This window comes from Pristiophorus japonicus, chromosome 24, assembly GCF_044704955.1.
Source record: "Pristiophorus japonicus isolate sPriJap1 chromosome 24, sPriJap1.hap1, whole genome shotgun sequence".
NCBI classification, from domain to species: Eukaryota; Metazoa; Chordata; class Chondrichthyes; family Pristiophoridae; genus Pristiophorus; species Pristiophorus japonicus.
The window spans coordinates 8,008,125-8,027,594 of record NC_092000.1 but is presented as its reverse complement, the minus strand read 5'-3'; the positions used below and the strand labels follow the sequence as shown (position 1 = coordinate 8,027,594).

The 19,470-nt window shown below is 43.2% G+C and overlaps 1 protein-coding gene across 1 annotated transcript in view; it reads left to right on the top strand.

Moving 5' to 3' along the window:
- LOC139237909 (complement C3-like) overlaps nucleotides 1-19,470 on the top strand; it is a 179,440-nt gene that overhangs the window by 36,076 nt on the left and 123,894 nt on the right. Inside the window, exons 12-15 of the mRNA XM_070867201.1 lie at nucleotides 6,898-7,110; nucleotides 8,623-8,826; nucleotides 11,530-11,694; nucleotides 14,650-14,779. Of these exons, the coding sequence (XP_070723302.1) occupies nucleotides 6,898-7,110; nucleotides 8,623-8,826; nucleotides 11,530-11,694; nucleotides 14,650-14,779 (712 nt within the window). The remainder of the gene's footprint in view (nucleotides 1-6,897; nucleotides 7,111-8,622; nucleotides 8,827-11,529; nucleotides 11,695-14,649; nucleotides 14,780-19,470) is intronic.

Genomic DNA, 19,470 nt, shown 5'->3' with positions numbered 1-19,470 from the left:
CATTCCCTCAGTACCCCTTTCCTGCTTTCTCTCCATATCCCTTGATCCCTTTAGCCGTAAGAGCCATATCTAACTCCCTCTTGAATATATCCAATGAACTGGCATCATCAACTGTCTGCGGCAGGGAATTCCACAGGTTAACAACTCTGAGTGAAGAGGTTTCTCCTCATCTCAGTCCGAAATGGCCTACCCCTAAGACTGTGTCCCCTGGTTCTGGACTTCCCCAACATCGGGAACATTCTTCCCGCATCTAACCTGTCCAGTCCCGTCAGAATCTTATCCATTTCTATGAGATCCCCTCTCATCCTTCTCAACTCCAGTGAATAAAGGCCAAGTTGATCCAGTCTCTGCTCATATGTCAGTCCAGCCATCCCTGGAATCAGTCTGGTGAACCTTCGCTGCACTCCCTCAATAGCAAGAATGTCCTTCCTCAGATTAGGAGACCAAAACTGAACACACTATTCCAGGCGAGGCCTCACCAAGGCCCTGTACAACTGCAGTAAGACCTCCCTGCTCCGATACTCAAATCCCCAAGCTATGAAGGCCAACATGCCATTTGCCTTCTTCACTGCCTGCTGTACCTGCATGGCAACTTTCAATGACTGATGAACCATGACACCCAGGTCTCGTTGCACCTCCCCTTTTCCTAATCTGCCGCCATTCAGATAATATTCTGCCTTCGTGTTTTTGCCACCAAAGTGGATAACCTCACATTTATCCACATTATACTGCATCTGCCATGCATTTGCCCACTCACCGAACCTGTCCAAATCACCCTGCAGTCTCTTAGCATCCTCCTCACAGCTCACACCGCCACCCAGTTTAGTGTCATCTGCAAACTTGGAGATATTACTCTCAATTTCTTCATCCAAATCATTAATGTATATTGTAAAGAGCTGGGGTCCCAGCACTCAGCCCTGCCGCACTCCACTAGTCACTGCCTCCCATTCCGAAAAGGACCCGTTTATCCCGACTCTCTGCTTCCTGTCTGCCAACCAATTCTCTATCCACGCCAGTACATTACCCCCAATACCATGTGCTTTGATTTTGCACACCAATCTCTTATGTGGGACCTTGTCAAAGGCCTTTTGAAAGTCCAAATACGCCACATCCACTGGTTCTCCCTTGTCCACTCTACTAGTTACATCCTCAAAAAATTCCAGAAGATTTGTCAAGCATGATTTCCCTTGCATAAATCCATGCTGACTTGGACCGATCCTGTCACTGCTTTCCAAATGCGCTGCTATTTCATCCTTAATAATTGATTCCATTATTTTCCCCACTACTGATGTCAGGCTAACCAGCCTATAATTACCCGTTTTCTCTCTCCCTCCTTTTTTAAAAAGTGGTGTTACATTAGCTACCCTCCAGCTCATAGGAACTGATCCAGATCGATAGACTGTTGGAAAATTATCACCAATGCATCCACTATTTCAAGGGCTACTTCCTTAAGTACTCTGGGATACAGACAATCAGGCCCTGGGATTTATCGGCCTTCAATCCCATCAATTTCCCCAACACAATTTTCTGTGTAATAAGGATATCCTTCAGATCCTCCTTCTCACTAGACCCTCGGTCCCCTGGTACATCCGGAAGGTTATTTGTGTCTTCATTCGTGAAGACAGAACCAAAGTATTTGTTCAATTGGTCTGCCATTTCTTTGTTCCCCATTATAATTTCACCTGAGTCCGACTGCAAGGGACCTACTTTTGTCTTTACTAATCTTTTTCTCTTCACATATCTATAGAAGCTTTTGCAGTCAGTTTTTATGTTCCCGGCAAGCTTCCTCTCGTACTCTATTTTCCCTCTCCTAATTAAACCGTTTGTCCTACTCTGCTGAATTCTAAATTTCTCCCAGTCCTCAGGTTTTCTGCTTTTCTGGCCAATTTATATGCCTCTTCCTTGGATCGAACACTATCCTTAATTTCCCTTGTTAGCCACGGTTGAGCCACCTTCCCTGTTTTATTTTTACTCCAGACAAGGATGTACAATTATTGAAGTTCATCCATGTGATCTATAAATGTTTTCCATTGCCTATCCACCACCAACCCTTTAAATATCATTTGCAGTCTATCCTAGCCAATTCACACCTCATACCGTCGAAGTTAGCTTTCCTTAAGTTCAGGATCCTAATTTCCGAATTAACTGTGTCACTCTCCATCTTAATAAAGAATTCTACTATATTATGGTCACTCTTCCCCAAGGGGCCTCACACAACAAGAAGGCCAGCTCTCTTATTGGTTACTCGACATATTGGTCAAGAAAACCATCCTTAATACATTCCAGGAAATCCTCCTCCTCCGCATTGCTACCAGTTTGGTTAGCCCATTATGTAAATTAAAGTCGCCCATGATAACTGCTGTACCTTTATTGCACACATCCCTTATTTCTTGTTTGATGCTGTCCCCAACCTCACTACTACTGTTTGGTGGCCTGTACACAACTCCCACCAGCGTTTTCTGCCCTTTAGTATTCCGTAGCTCCACCCATACCGATTCCACATCATCCAAGCAAAAGACAGAAAGGAGATGAGTAAAAGTGGAGGGTAGAGAAAACCAAGGCAAAAAACTAAAAGGGCCACTGTACAGCAAAATTCTAAAGGGTCAAAGTGTAATAAAAAGGCAAGCATGAAAGCTCGGTGCCTCAATGCAAGGAGTATTCGGAACCCAGGAGAGGGCTCTGAGCTAGTTAGAGTGGGTGAGAGCTCAGATGAACAGGACCCCAAGAAAGAATGCAAAAGGCAGGAGGCAACTGGGGTAAGTGTAAACCACAAGGTGATAGGAAGGGACAATATGTATGAATATAAAGGGGCTGCAGGAGGGGTCAAAACTAAAAATCATGGTTTGAAAACTAGTATTAAAACACTCTACCTAAACGCACGCAGCATTCGAAATAAAGTAAATGAGTTGACGGCACGAGTCATTACAAATGGGTATGATTTGGTGGCCATTACAGAAACGTGGTTGCAGGGGGGCCAAGACTGGGAATTAAACATACAGGGGTATCTGACAATTCGGAAAGATAGACAAGAAGGGAAAGGAGGTGGGGTAGCTTTGTTAATAAAGGATGATATCAGGGCAGTTGTGAGAGACGATATTGGCTCTAATGAACAAAATGTTGAATCACTGTGGGTGGAGATTAGAAATAGTAAGGGGAAAAAGTCACTGGTGGGCGTAGTTTATAGGCCCCCAAATAATAACTTTACAGTGGGGCGGGCAATAATCAAGGGAATAATGGAGGCATGTGAAAAAGGAACGGCAGTAATCATGGGGGATTTTAACCTACATATCGATTGGTTAAATCAAATCGCATGGGGTAGCCTTGAGGAGGAATTCATAGAATGCATATGGGATTGTTTCTTAGAACAGTATGTTACAGAACCTACAAGGGAGCAAGCTATCTTTGATCTGGTCCTGTGTAATGAGACAGGAATAATAAACGATCTCCTAGTAAAAGATCCTCTCGGAATGAGTGATCACAGTATGGTTGAATTTGTAATACAGATTGAGGGTGAGGAAGTAGTGTCTCAAACGAGCGTACTATGCTTAAACAAAGGGGTCTACAGTGGGATGAGGGCAGAGTTGGCTAAAGTGGACTGGAAACACAGACTAAACAGTGGCACAGTTGAGGAACAGTGGAGAACTTTTAAGGAGCTCTTTCATAGTGCTCAACAAAAATATATTCCAGTGAAAAAGAAGGGCAGTAAGAGAAGGGATAACCAGCCGTGGATAACCAAGGAAATAAAGGAGAGTATCAAATTAAAAACCAATGTGTATAAGGTGGCCAAGGTTAGTGGGAAAGTAGAAGATTGGGAAAATTTTAAACAACAGCAAAGAATGACTAAGAAAGCAATAAAGAAAGGAAAGATAGATTACGAAAGTAAACTTGCGCAAAACATAAAAACAGATAGTAAAAGCTTTTACCGATATATAAAATGGAAAAGAGTGACTAAAATAAATGTTGGTCCCTTAGAAGATGAGAATGGGGATTTAATAATGAGAAATGTGGAAATGGCTGAGACCTTAAACAATTATTTTGCTTCCGTCTTCACAGTGGAAGACACAAAAACCATGCCAAAAATTGCTGGACACAGGAATGTGGGAAAGGAGGATCTTGAGATAATCATAATCACTAGGGAGGTAGGCTGGACAGGCTAATGGGACTCAAGGTAGACAAGTCCCCTGGTCCTGATGAAATGCATCCCAGGGTATTAAAAGAGATGGCGGAAGTTATAGCAGATGCATTCGTTATAATTACCAAAATTCTCTGGACTCTGGGGAGGTACCAGTGGATTGGAAAGCAGCTAATGTAACGCCTCTGTTTAAAAAAGGGGCCAGACAAAAGGCAGATAACTATAGGCCGGTTAGTTTAACATCTGTAGTGGGGGAAATGCTTGAAGCTATCATTAAGGAAGAAATAGCGGGACATCTAGATAGGAATAGTGCAATCAACATGGATTCATGAAGGGGAAATCATGTTGAACTAATTTACTGGAATTCTTTGAGGATATAACTAGCATGGTGGATAGAGGTGTACCGATGGATGTGGTGTATTTACATTTCCAAAAGGCATTAGATTTGGTGCCACACAAAAGGTTACTGCAGAAGATAAAGGTACGCGGAGTCAGAGGAAATGTATTAGCATGGATAGAGAATTGGCTGGCTAACAGAAAGCAGAGAGTCAGGATAAATGGTCCTTTTCGGGTTGGAAATCGGTGGTGAGTGGTGTGCCACAGGGATCGGTGCTGGGACCACAGCTGTTTACAATATACATAGATGACCTGGAAGAGGGGACAGAGTGTAGTGTAACAAAATTTGCAGATGACACAAAGATTAGTGGGAAAGCGGGTTGTGTAGAGGACACAGAGAGGCTGCAAAGAGATTTAGATAGGTTAAGCGAATGGGTAATGTTTGGCAGATGGAATACAATGTCGGAAAATGTGAGGTCATCCACCTTGGAAAAAAAAACAGTAAAAGGGAATATTATTCGAATGGGGAGAAATTACAACATGCTGTGGTGCAGAGGGACCTGGAGGTACATGAATCCCAAAAAGTTAGTTTGCAGGTGCAGCAGGTAATCAGGAAGGCGAATGGAATGTTGGCCTTCATTGCGAGAGGGATGGAGTACAAAAGCAGGGAGGTCCTGCTGCAACTGTACAGGGTATTGGTGAAGCCACACCTGGAGTACTGCAGTTTTGGTCACCTTACTTAAGGAAGTATATACTAGCTTTGGAGGGGTACAGAGACAATTCACTGGGCTGATTCCGGAGATGAGGGGGTTACCTTATGATGATAGATTGAGTAGATTGGGTCTTTAATCGTTGGAGTTCAGAAGGATGAGGGGTGATCTGATAGAAACATTTAAAATAATGAAAGGGAAAGACAAGATAGAGGCAGAGAGGTTGTTTCCACTGGTCGGGGAGACTAGAACTAGGGGGCACAGCCTTAAAATACGGGGGAGCCAATTTAAAACTGAGTTGAGAAGGAATTTCTTCTCCCAGAGGGTTGTGAATCTATGGAATTCTCTGCCCAAGGAAGCAGTTGAGCCTAGCTTATTGAATGTATTCAAATCACAGATAGATAGATTTTTAACCAATAAGAGAATTAAGGGTTATGGGGAGCGGGCGGGTAAGTGGAGCTGAGTCCACGGCCAGATCAGCCATGATATTGTTGAATGACGGAGCAGGCTCGAGGGGCTAGATGGCCTACTCCTGTTCCTAATTCTTATGTTCTTATGTTCTTATGTCCTTTCTTACTATTGCATTAATTTCCTCTTTAACCAGCAATGCCACTCCACCTCCTTTTCCTTTCTGTCTATCCTTCCTAAATGTTGAATAGCCCTGGATGTTGAGTTCCCAGCCTTGGTCACCCTGGAGCCATGTCTCCGTGATGCCAATTACATCATATCCATTCACTGCTATCTGGGCAGTTAATTCTTCCACCTTATTCCGAATACTTTATTTTATGTATGTAAAGCACGCTTATACACTCTATACATTGCGTTAAGAAGAGGGAAGCAGCAATGCCTGATGGATAATGAACCAGCCGTTGGATTAACCTTCAAACAGACTCATGGAAGTGTACATATTCAGTTCAGAACACGGACACAAATGTTAGGGAACATGAATTATAGCAGCATGGGAACAGGATGGTATTGACTGGGAGTTTTGACTAGAGTTTTTAGGAGAGGAATAAGGAGGTACCACCCTGGAAAACAAAGTTAATCAACACGTCATGAGAAACTGAGGCAAAGTTGACACCATTGAATAACACATTCCAGAAGGGTGACATGTGATGAGAGATGGACAGGTGGGGGAGAGCCACCCAGAGCCAGTCTGAGCAGTAGGCCAACTGGTAGTTTTGTAGGAGGGTCGCACACCTTGAAAACCTGTATAATTGTAATTATAAAACCTTTGATTGGAGAAGTGTTCATCAGAACCTTTCCGAGCATGCTTGAATAAAAACCGGTTGAACCAAGGTTTAGTCTGAGTGATTCCATGGTCACTATACTAGAGAGGGCAGGTGTCGATTCCTTATATCAGGGAGTCCACCTCGAGGAAGAGAAGTCTTTTTACCCCAACAGGGAGGGAATTCCTGAGCTTAGGGCCTTGGCAGCTGAGCACGCGGCTACCAATGATGGAGCAACTAAAATCAGGAATGAGCAAGAGGCCAGAAATATAGGAGTACAGATATCTCGAAGGCTGCATATCCTATCCCACCTCCTGCTGATTTTACATCTGATATGAGAAATTGACCCCACTCTCGTAAATGTTTGCTAATTGTTCAAGGCAACTAATTGACTTGTAAAACGATGTACCTCAAATATTGCTTAATATAGACAGTTAATATAAACTCAGTGGTCTGAGTTTAATTTTGCTTTCTGTCTTTCTACTTACAGGTTAAAACAAATGATGCGACCATTCTCAAAAATCAGCAGGCATCTATAAGTATGGTGGCAAAACCATATAGGACACAAGCTGGTTCAAAGAACTATTTGCACATTGGTATTCACCAAACAGAACTCAGTGCAGGACGTGATTTAAATGTTCAGCTGAATCTCCACAATGACAATGCAGCAATCCAGGCCCAGATAACATACTTCACCTATATGGTATGTTTTTCTGTATGCCAGTCATGTCTTATTATTCTGACATTCAAAAAGAGGCAGTTCAAGGATCTTTATCAGCTTCAGTGAAAACATAAATTGTGGAACGAGATGAGGTCACTCTATCCAGTGAGACCATTCCTTCCATCAGGTCATGTACACTTCTCCTCATGGGGCTAGAAATTGGTCTTTTGGTGATGCAGAGTAGCAGTATTTTTCGATACCCCTAATCACTCTGCTATTTTTAAAAGGCCTAAAATTGACCAAAAAATGTGCCCAGCGGTAAAAGTTGACCACCACTGAGAACGATAGATGAGAGCAAGGACCAAGATCCTGCTTCTGCATCAGAGAATGTTGCCCCCTCGGTACCGCCCACTCCCGTACCCGTGCAATGACCGCATCTGCCTTCCTCCCTCCCAATGAGGTACCGCCTGAGGAGCTCCTCGGCCAGGTGCCATGGAGCGAGGAGGGGAAGGAGTAGAGGTGGGGAGAAGGAGAGGGGGGGAAGGAAAGTGAGGTGCATGTCCGCAGGTGATGGCCGTGTTATATCTCCATCTGGGTGTATGCAATTTGTTGCAATGTATGGGGGCTAGGGACCACCCTACTGCTTTGCCTTTGTCAATCTGCTGGACATGTTGAACATTTGATTGATGTCAATGGTGGAAAAAGTGGGGTGTGGCGGGGGTTGGGTGTTATTGGCTGTGATACTTATGATGTCAGACCAATGTTGTTATAACATTTTTGTTATTGAACATAACCTTGTTGCGCATTGTCTCAGATAACTGCACCGTTACACACTGGTGATTCCTTAACATGAAAGGGTTAAATACAACTTATCAACCAACGTAAACTTTAACTGGCACCAAGATGATGGGCACCATGGATGTCTGAGCTGCACAGTGTGTCAGCGTTGTCACTCACATCGACGCTCTTTCAGATATCAGCTCCTCAAATCGTTCAGATATCAGTTCCTCACGTAAGAGTGTGATGTTAAAAATGCCAGCCACACCGCTGGCATTCGTTCAGAACAGTTCCACTTTTTCTGGGCGTTTTTTTGGGCGAGCGATATTGTGGACGATGTGTGCGAGGTGGTGAAAGTGACGCTGGGTGATCTCCTGGGCGTTAGTTTCGCCAGATGTGCTCTTTACGACAAAAAAAAGTGGGCGGGCAGTATTATTGAATCTCAGCGTTAATTCCTTGTAGAAAGTAACGCTGGGCGATATTATGGGTGTTGATTTCGCCCATTCTGATAATTCCGCCCCAAAAAAGTGGGCGGGCGGTAATATTTTTTCCCGGCGTTAAGCACATGGGGAAAGTAATGCTCGCCGATAAGTTTCCTGTAAATGCCACCAGTTTCCATTTTGTGCCAAAATGGGCGCTATTTGGGCGTTATATGTCATTTCAGCGGTAAAGTGGGCGTTAAGCATTCAAAAAAAGTGGAGGTTCCAGCGCACCATCTCTTCAAAATTGTTTATTTTAGATGTTCCTACTTTTATTTATTTTCTTTTACTTCAACAGCTGATAAACAAAGGAAAGATAGTGCGTGTTGGACGGCAATCGAGAGAGAGCGGTCAAGTCCTGGTGTCCATGTTAATTCCAATTACCCCAAATCTAATACCATCATTCAGATTGCTGGTTTATTACTATGTAACAAAGGGATCGCAAGTAGAATTGGTTGCTGATTCTGTGTGGATTGACGTGAAAGACACATGCATGGGAACAGTAAGTATTTTTGTTTTGTTTGGAGTGAGAAACTGCAACGTTTTACTATCAGCTCTGCTGCTCAAATGTGAGTTTGTGTCAGAGATCGGATTAATGTTAGTGGCTGGGAAAAACAGATCGGCTCAGTCCTAGGAGCATCTGCTGTGAACAAGATCTGTAATGTATGCAGACTAATATCTGTTCACTGTAGCTTGGAGGATAGCTATTTTACAAAGACGGACGTGTATAACATGCAATGCTCAATATTATTCGGATACTAAAGTGCAGGTGTGGTTATGGGTATATTTATGGATATACAGTGGATATTTCCTCAAATTCTGCATCACTGGTTACTGCTGCAAGCAGACCCTGTGTCCCCTATGATCCGGTAAGTTCCTTTACTGCTCAGTATCTAGTTAAACAATGGTGTAACCCATGTACCATAACAATAAGACCCTGGATACAATCATCTCAAAGACGGTGCTATGTGCATTCTCATTTTTAAACATTTTAATGAGATGAGGCCAATTGTAAACTAACAAACGACTTTATTTTATGTGAAATATATGAATGAACAGTATGTAATTTTCTAGTGAAATGCATTTATTTCCTACCGTTCCTTGCAATTTCAAAATAATAAAATATGTGACCCTGACTTTTATAGGCTAGATTCACAAGTTAGCAATCCCTGAGCTACCTGGCACAAAACTTCTCTTGCAGGCCATGTGTGTTCATACACATCTAACTGATTAAAAGGCAAGATCTCCCTCTGTGTCTCTCACTGTTTTAACTCAAGCTGCTGACTAACTTTTCCAGAGGGATAGATTGTGTGGCCCTACTGCCCTGATAGTGGGACAGATTAAGGACAGATGAAGCAGCTGAAAACTGGGCTTCCATGCTGTGCTGTGCTGTGCTGTGCTCCCTGAGCAGTAGCAGAATGATACCATCACAATCTGTAACCTCATGCACATATCTCACTCCTTCATCCTCATCGAACCATCATGTGTAGTGTGGAAGAACATGCCTGGAGTTGCACTTGTCATACTTAGAATGAGGTACTAACCAAACACCAGAATCAGCAGTCTGTATATAGAGTTAAGTGGTCCCACAACCAACAGATCACAGGAAAGCTCTGCAGTCCTACCACCTCAAATTGAGATTGATGGTGGGCAATCGAGCAACTAACAGGAGAAGGAGGAAATTTCATGAACATCCCCATCCTCAACCATGGTTGGGCCCAGCATGTGATTGCATGACAAAAGACTGAAGTATTTTCAAGCATCTTCAACCAAATGTTCCAAGTGACCAAATTATATTCGACCTCATTCCAAAATTCTCACCATCATAGATGTCAATGTTCAGACAATTTGGTTCACACCACGCAACATTAAGTGCGAAAGATTTGTGCACCAGAACAAGCTCCCTTCCCCCAGCACAGCCATCCATCGTAGCTATGATTGTGACATCTACCCGTCAATGTGGTAAATTTTCCAGGAATATCCTATCCAGAATAAAACAAACTGGAGATTGAATTTTTAAAGCCTTTATTTCAGGGAAATTATGAATTTCTATAAATATGTTGCCAATTGTGATTTTTTTAAAATAAACGCCTTAAAGACAAACAACAGCTCTGAGAAGCGGTATGTGAACAGCAAGGGCTCTTATTGTAGTTTTTTTGTTTTCTTTACAACCATCAAAAAAGATTATTTATAAAAGATATGTTTTTGAGGCATAAGGAAAATATTTGAGCTTTAAAAAGGAAGAGAAATGATGAGAAAAGGTTCAAAAAAATAAGATTAACAGGGCAGAGAAAATAAGGAGGAAAAACACAGTTCATTGAATCATAGAACACAGAAGGATTCCATTTGGCCCATCGTGTCTGCGCTGGCTCTTTGAAAGAGCAATCCAATTAGTCCCTCTCCCTTGCTCTATCCCCATAGCACTGCAAATTCCATTTTGAAAGTTAAATCTGCTTCTGCCACCCTTTCAGGCAATGTATTCTACATCTTAACAAGTTGCAGCCTTAAAAAAAATCCTCATCTCCCTGCTGGCTTTTTTGACCATTATCTTAAATCTGTGTCCTCTGGTTACTGATCCACCTGCCAGTACAGAGTTTTTCCCTATCTCCTCTATCAAAACCCCTCAGAATTTTGTACACCTGTAGTGTTTAAAAAAATGTTTATGCATGTAAAGTTATATTTTGGGCAATTGTTTCGTAGTTTACAGTTAACAACGTTCTTTCTTATATCTTTATAGCATTATTACTGTCATGCTCATTCCAGTACCACAGTATGTAATCTGAAAATGAACCACAATCAGAAGTTCCACTGAACCACCAGCAGTTGAAAAATATCGAGTGACAAGAAATAGCTATTTTCACTGCACTCAGTGCTCATATTCCCATACTATGGAATTAACTGCCAAGAAGTACTAAGTGGCACAGTCTGAAAGCCTGGTGAAAGCAGATTTAGTGATAACTTTCAAAAGGAAATTGGATAAATACTTGCAGGGCTATGGGGAACGAGCACGGGGAGTGGGACTAATTGGATAGCTCTTTCAAATGAATGAAGCTGAATGCCTCCTTCTGTGCTATATCATTTTATGATTGTATAATTTTAGTATGCAAAGCCTAATTTTACAGCAGCCAGCAGTGATTATGATGCATAATTCGACAGTAATTTGATATTTGTGACTATTTTCAGACTAACATGCATTTCCTCACAGCTGATAGTGTCTGCTGCAGATGAGAATGATGACACGAAGATTTACGAACCTGGCGAGCAGTTTGCACTGAAGCTCACAGGGGATCCTGGGGCAAGAGTTGGCCTAGTTGCTGTGGATAAAGCAGTGTTCATATTGAATAAGAAAAATAAATTAACACAGAGTAAGGTAAATAAACCTTGATGTTTAATCCTGATCATTACTGTTGCCGCTCATAATGCATGTTATAGTGGATGAACGCTTAGCCCATTTGTATGACGTTTCTCAGCCAGTTGTTTTAAAGAATGCACTTAACCATTTATTTTAAAAGAATAAGGGCTTGAAAAGAAGTCGCCAAAAATTGGCCAGAGGTGCACACAGGTAGCTGGCAGATCTGGGCCAGAATGGGATATAGCAAGGAGCAAATAAAGGGCTGGAGGAGGTGGTGGTGGAGGCAGACTGTTGGGAGCGACCACACTGGTAGTACCAACAGTTGGGTGAAAGTGTGAGGGCAGAAGCAAAGATTTATCACAAGTTTTTTGGTTGTCTCTAGTTTTTAAAACAAACAATATTTTACAATAAGCGATAACAATAGATGCTAGAATTGTGCATCAAAAGCATGCTTGTTCCTTTGTGAAAAGAGAAAAAGTTATGTTCTGATGAATTCTATTCCCAAAACATAAATCCAACTTCCCGATGCTAACAGATCTGCTGAGCATCAGCAACATCTTATGTACATACGAAACTAACGGCAGGAGATGACCAGCTGTCCAATCAAGCCTGCCCCACACGATGATGGTCGGGTCATCATGACGAAACACATCTTCCCTCCCACCCTCACAGCCATGTAAACTCCTGGGAGAGGCAAAAAAAGAGAACAAACCCTGGGTCAAAAAGCATCATTTCTTATCTATATATTTATTTCTATGTAAAATAAGGAATTACTTTGAACAAAAATGACATTCTCTAGACTTTCTTTCTATTCTATTTAAATACCAAAATTTGAAAATATGTTCTGTTCTACCTTATAAAGCAGTTGTGTCTAAATTTAACTAGTACTACTTAGAGGGGGACTATATGGGAAGGAGTTAATATTAAAATTATTCCCCTCTTCAAGTCCTGACATTGAGGAAAATATATTGGCCCTGAAATTCCGGCAGAGCTCTTCCCACGGAAGAAAGAAAAAGAGAAAAAAGATGCGCACTTACCTGTTGTTGCTGCGCCCATTGGAACTTCGGAGCCTGAGGCCTCCCGTGACTGTGTGTCGCAGCGCGTGCACGTGGGGACGTGCGCAGGCCGGGATCTGGTGACAGCAGCCAATCAGGTGTAGTATAGATTCTCGTTCATAGTAATAGGAGTTCCGTAAGTGCGGAACTCCTATTACTATGAATGAGAAACACCCCCCCAGCCCAGCCCCCCGCAAGCACCCAAACCACAATGAAAAATAGAAAATAAACTACATATTTAACATTCATTTAAATTAAAGTTGGTATAAAAAAAATTTTTCCAGACTTTTTCAAAAGTTTTGTTAATTAAGCCTTAAAATAAACTTACCGTAGTGGGGAGGGTTTTTAACAATAAAGTGTGTTTTTATAGCTTTATTTTAAAATGTTTTAGTGTATTTTTAAACACTTGCGCCTGTAAAAGTAGGCTATATGCCTGCTTTTTCAGGCGCAGGATTTTAAAGAACATTTGCAGAGCAAGATATTCGTAAATATCGAAAATCTTACCCTGCAAGTGTCCTCGCTCCCGATATGTATTGGATCTGTCAAGCCGGAAACATGACAGATCAGAAATTCCGGTTTCCAGTGCATGCGCATTGTTCGCTGAAAACCGGCTTTTCCGATGCCTTTCCGGGTCCCTAGAAACTTCGGACGGACCCGGGACATCAGAATTTCAGGGCCAATATTAAATAACAACAAATGAGTCTCTGGAATTCCCTCCCTAAACCTCTCCGTCTCACTACCTCTTTCCTCCTTTAACACGCTTCTTAAAACCTACCTCTCTGCCCTAATATCGCCATATGTTAATGTTCTGAAGTCAAATTTTGTTTAATACCGCCCCTCCGAAGTGCCTTCAGACGATTTGCTATGTTAAAGGTGCTATATAAATACAAGTTGCTGTATGCTGTGGCTCTGCTGCAGATGTTCCCTTTTATAAGTTACAGGGTTTTAGGAGGGAATGATAGCACCTGCCCCAAGTTCCATTACTTCCACCTTCCCATCCGCCCTTGAGAACCTGACACAGGTTAAAAGATGCAGTTTGCTAGTGCCTGTTCATCAAGGCAGAAGTAAACGAACACTACTGAATTAAGATTGATCGTTGGCACGTCGCCCATATGTTGGAATTCACTGCAGGTGTGACTTTTATTTGCTGATATGCTCAAAGCCTTCCCCTACACTCTGAAAAGCATAGTATTTCAAGACAAATACGGAACTAGGATCTGAGGGCTATACAATGGGCTTCCCAATAACAATCTCACTTTACATGATCTAAATGTTGGAGGAAGAACAACAGGGATCTCTATTACGAGGTTGTCTATGGCTGCTTGAAATGAGCCTGTGCCATAAAGGTTGAGACGCAGTGGTCAGCTTCATAGCCACGGAAAGATCAGTGTGGGCCTATGAGATTAGTGAGTCTCTTCTGGAGTATGTGGCAGTTTTTGGGGTGGTGGAGGTAGCATGACTGCCTCAGCTACCTCCCGTCAGGTAACAGTGCTGCACCCACTTATAGGGCTCCCTGCCCTCAGTGCCCAACAGTCTTGCTCTTCGGGCCCTAACTTCTGCCACAGGATGTGTCCGAGAATCTGGGAGCCCTTCCAACTGCTGACACCCCTGAGACTGCTGCTGCTTCAGCCATTCTCGCAGAGAAGTGATGCTGCACTTAACAGGCTGCAGCCTTTTAAAAGCTACACGAGAGCTGTATCCCCTCCTCTCCTCTCCAATGGCAAGTAAAGTTTTTCAGAGTGGTATTATTGCCCCAAACTTACCCTGGGAGAAAACAACAGCAGGTGGATACACATTGGCCAGTGCTATTCCTGCTCTACTACTAACCTGCCAACCGCAGGGAAGTCTATGCTGATGTGGCGTCGCATTATTAACTTAGTTAACTCATGTGCCCGCTTTGTGTGTGTGTTTTACATAGATCTGGAGTGTTGTGGAGAAATATGACATTGGTTGCACAGCTGGAAGTGGCAGCGATGTTCTTGGTGTTTTCTCAGATGCAGGACTAGCCTTTACAACAAGCACTGCCATCCAGACTGATACAAGAACAGGTACTGTTTTCTGTAAGCACTCAACATTGAATTAACTTCCACCATCAGCAGCCCCTCGTCACAACCTCTCCAAACAAACTCCAATGGGATTCCCAACCTACATGATCTAGGTGTTAGAGGAAGGTGAGCAACTTGGATCAGTAAAGGAAGCCAGATAATAAGAAAGTACCAGAGGAGAGCCAGTGTATCATTGTACTACCCATCCATCAGAATGTATAGATCTGGAGGCACTTTCTGACACCTTTCCCTGGAACTCTGTGCTTCAGTAATGAAACTTTGAAGAAGTTCTACTTACTGCTGCAGCTAGATCTGCAACCACAGTCCACAGCATGTATAGCTCTGACTGGAGGATAAAGTGACCAAGATTCTGAACAAGCTAATTCTAGGGAACCACAGGAGATTTATAGCAGATTAACTAATTTTCTGTGCAGTCTTCGAAAAGCAAGTTACTAATGCCCTCTTTGTAAGGGCAGCTCAGTTTATACAATTTGACAGTGCTCCTACATAGATGACTGAGAAAGCAGTCAAATTTTCCATCCAGAATTACCAGATTCTCTAAGTGCATGGAGCTGTTGATTGCATCCATGCGACATTGGTCGGCTCAAATGTAAACTCTGTACTGAGACGAACTGCAAAGACTATCATTCCATAAATGCGAAGTTGAATTTTAATGACAGATACAGCGGCCTCGATTTTAATGCCAGCCCCCCGACCCATGGGTGGGAGATAGCATGGAGAGGGGCGGTGGTTTAAGTAACAGGATCAAGCAAACCAACTCCATTCCTGACTCTTCTCATCTACCCCGTCCCCACCCATATGATGGGCCCGATCTCTGTCCTCCCCCCGGCCCGATCCTCAACCTCCCCCCTTCTGTTTGTGAGATTTTCCCCCTCCTGAAGATCGCGAGTCTCTGCCCCCCACCCCTCCCCTCACAGATCGCAAGCCCCTGTGACCTCGAGCTCTTACTTCCTCTCGAGTGCTGGGCGGGAGGCAGCACTTGAAAGGAAGTCCTGGTATCCGCGTCCCCAGACTTGCCTCATTCTTCGGTCAGTTGTAGCCTCCCCTACACTCTTTCCGGCTCGCTTTTAATATCAGGGCCAGCATGTTTCACAAGAATTCATATTGTGCTGGGAGCTGTTGTTCTTCATTCGTCCTGTATCTCAGATCTGTTGCAACAACAGAGCAAGGAACAGGATGGCTGCTCGGTAGCCATAGGAATATTTGTCACCCCCGTGGCTTATGACACTTCTTTGTGGGGCCACCAGTGCTGCAGAGGAGCTCTACAATAAAGCTAATATGAAGACAATTATAAGAACTGAACAAGCCATTAGTATCTGAAAGGAAGTGTCTGGAGAGGCCACTGCAGCATGTGAGAGATAATTCACAACTTTGCTGTTAAGAAAGGACATGTCCCAGTGTATTCCAGAAAGGCTGATGATGATACTGCATAATAACTGAGAGACAGACTCATTTAGCACACCTTCACAGAGCACGTGTATTTAGGAGTGTCAGCACATTAAAACTTTTCCTCCTCTCACCAACCTCTCAATAGTAGAATCGTTGCTCTTCACTGCTAGCTATGAACCTGAATATCAGCGCATTACCTGTTCTCATTGTCATGGAAGAAATCCAAAAACCAAGCAGTCCTTACATCAAATATTCTAGTGAATTGATACTATTTACAAAAACATGGTTCTGCCACCATGCACATCCCTTGTGAACACTTTTCTCTGCAGTATTCATAACTTCTACAATTATGTTCAGCCAACTGTCTTCCCTCTGTGGTTCACAGCAACACACGTCAAGTAAGACGTTCACCACACAGTTGAGTATATGGAACAGAAATTATTCAACAACATAGGTGATCAATCTATCCAGTACAGGGTAGCATCGTGTTTCTCTCTCTCTCCAGCTACCTAGCTAGCTCTGGAAACCCTCCTTGTATGTCCTAGTTGTTTACTTCAAAATTACATTTCACAGATAAGTGGAGCTTCAGACTTCTAACTGTCTAACTCCCTTATGATTATCTACATTCACACTTCATAAAAACATAAGAAATAGGAGCAGGAGTAGGCCCTACGGTCCCTCAAGCCTGCTACGCCATTCAGTAAGATCATGGCACATCATCGACCTCAACTCCACTTTCCCGCCCGATCTCCATATCCCTTGATTCCCCTAGACTCCAAAAATCTATTTACCTCAGCCTTGAATATATTCAGAAACTCAGTATGCACAGCCCTCTCGGGCAGAGAATTCATGAGTTAGCTGTCTCCAGAGTTCCCAAGGACAACTATTTACCCAATTGTAATATTCTATACTATGGCTAATTGATCTCTCTGCTTATATTTATTACGCTAATCACTGAAGATATACACTAATCACTCATGGTCGAGGGATATATTTCCTTGCATAGACATTCCTTGCAGATGATAAGCAGAATATAATTCCACCCTACCCCACCGCCGCTCACAGGCAGCTTCATCCCTCCTCATATCCCTAGTGTTGTGTATGCAATAACTCAATAGACTGAATACTGTAAACTCCGAACAGGTACAAACCTAGCTCTACTTTATTAAGGCCAAAAGTGATTACATTACAAGATGGCTGGCCTTTTATACCTGGGCCGCACAAACGTGCACACAGCCCAATGATCTCCGACAGTGGCGCCACCTGGTGGCTAGTAAACCCAAGCATACATACATGACAATATCTCCCTTTAAGATATTAGTAACGGCCTTTTTACAAATTGAGATGGTCCAGGGCTTTCCGCTCCCGAGTTGAACGTCTCAGTTCAGTTCCAGCCTTGGGCGAGCGCTCTGAGTCTGTTACGACTGGGGGCTGGGTAGCCGATCTGATGGGAGTGGCAATGACCATGTCAGGGATTGAAAATCCAGATTCATTGACCATGTCAGTGATTGAAAGTCCAGATTTTTTGATGACAGCGGAGTCCTCTGATGACTGAGGGTAGTTTGTTGGTCACTGATTGTATCTTCTTCAGACTGTTCCGGTTCAACCGTGTGCCGCAGCTTTATCTGATTGATATGTTTCCTGCATGTCTGCCCATTCTTGAGCTTGCCTATAAACACTTTGTTACCATCCTTGGCTGCAACAGTACCGGCGATCCATTTGGGACCTTGACCATAATCCAGTACATACACAGGATCATTGATAGAAATGTCAGATGACACAGTAGCGCGATCATGATACCCTTGCTGACTTTGACGTCTGTATTTTTCACGATAATTCAAGTCAGGGTGGACAAGAGAGAGCCTGATCTTGAGAACTCTCTTCATCAATATTTCAGCAGGGGAGACCCCGGTAAGCGTATGGGATCGTGTCCTGTAACTAAGCAATATGCGACAAGCGAGTTTGCAGTGAACCTTGAGTTACACATTTCATACTCTGCTTGATGGTTTGGGCCGCACGCTCTGCTTGTCCATTGGATGCGAGGTTGAATGGTGCTGACTTCACATGTTTGATACCATTGAGTTTCATGAACTCTTGAAACTCCATACTGGTGAAGCAAGATCCGTTGTCGCTTACAACGATGTCAGGCAGACCATGCATACATAACAAACATGACACGAAGGCTCTCAATGGTAGCTGTGGATGTGCTGGATGACATGATTGTACACTCTATCCACTTGGAATAAGCATCCACCACAACTAAGAACATCTTTCCCAGGAAGGGACCTGCAAAGTCGATGTGGATCCTGGACCATGGTTTAGATGGCCACGACCACAGACTCAGCGATGATTCCACTGGTGCTTTACTAAGCTGCATGCAAGTGTTGCACTGATGCACGCATGATTCCAGATCAAAGTCAATTCCAGGCCACCATACACGAGACCTGGCAATGGCTTTCATCATGACAATACCAGGATGCGTGCTATGAAGATCATGCACAAGTTTTTCTCTGCCTTTCTTGGGCATAACGACATGATTACCCCACAGTATATAATCTGATTGAATGGATAGTTCGTCTTTGCGACAAATGTAAGGTTTGGTCTCCTCACACATTTGCTTGGGTATGGCAGACCAATCACCACTAAGGATACAACATTTCACAACCAATAATATCGGGTCCTGGCTGATCCAGGTCTTAACTTGTTGGGCCGTGACAGGAGTTCCTTCACTTTCAAAAGCATCCATGACTAACAATAGGTCTGCCGGTTGTAGCGTTTCCACCTTCGGTGTGGGCAACGGCAGACTGCTCAGTGCATTGGCACAATTCTCAGTGCCAGGTCTATAGCGAATTACATAATCATAGGCAGATAATGTCAGCGCCCACCTCTGGATGCGGTGGGCATTGCTATTGATACCTGTGTTTTCCGAAAACAATGAAATGCGTGGCTTGTGATCTGTTTCCAGTTCAAACCAAAGACCAAACAGGTACTGATGCATCTTTTTACCCCATACACACAGGCTAGTGCTTCTTTCTCTACCATGCTGTAGGCTCTTTCCACCTTTGACAAACTTTTTGAAACATATGCAACAGGTTGTAATTTGCCCGACTCATTAGCTTGTTGGAGCACGCAACCAACTCCATGTGACGAAGCATCACAGGCTAATACTGGACACTTACATGGATCATAATGTACCAGCAGCTTGTTAGAGCAAAGCAGATTAGTAGCTTTCTCAAAAGTTCTATCTTGAGACGCAAACCCAGTTGTCGCCTTTTCTTAGCAGC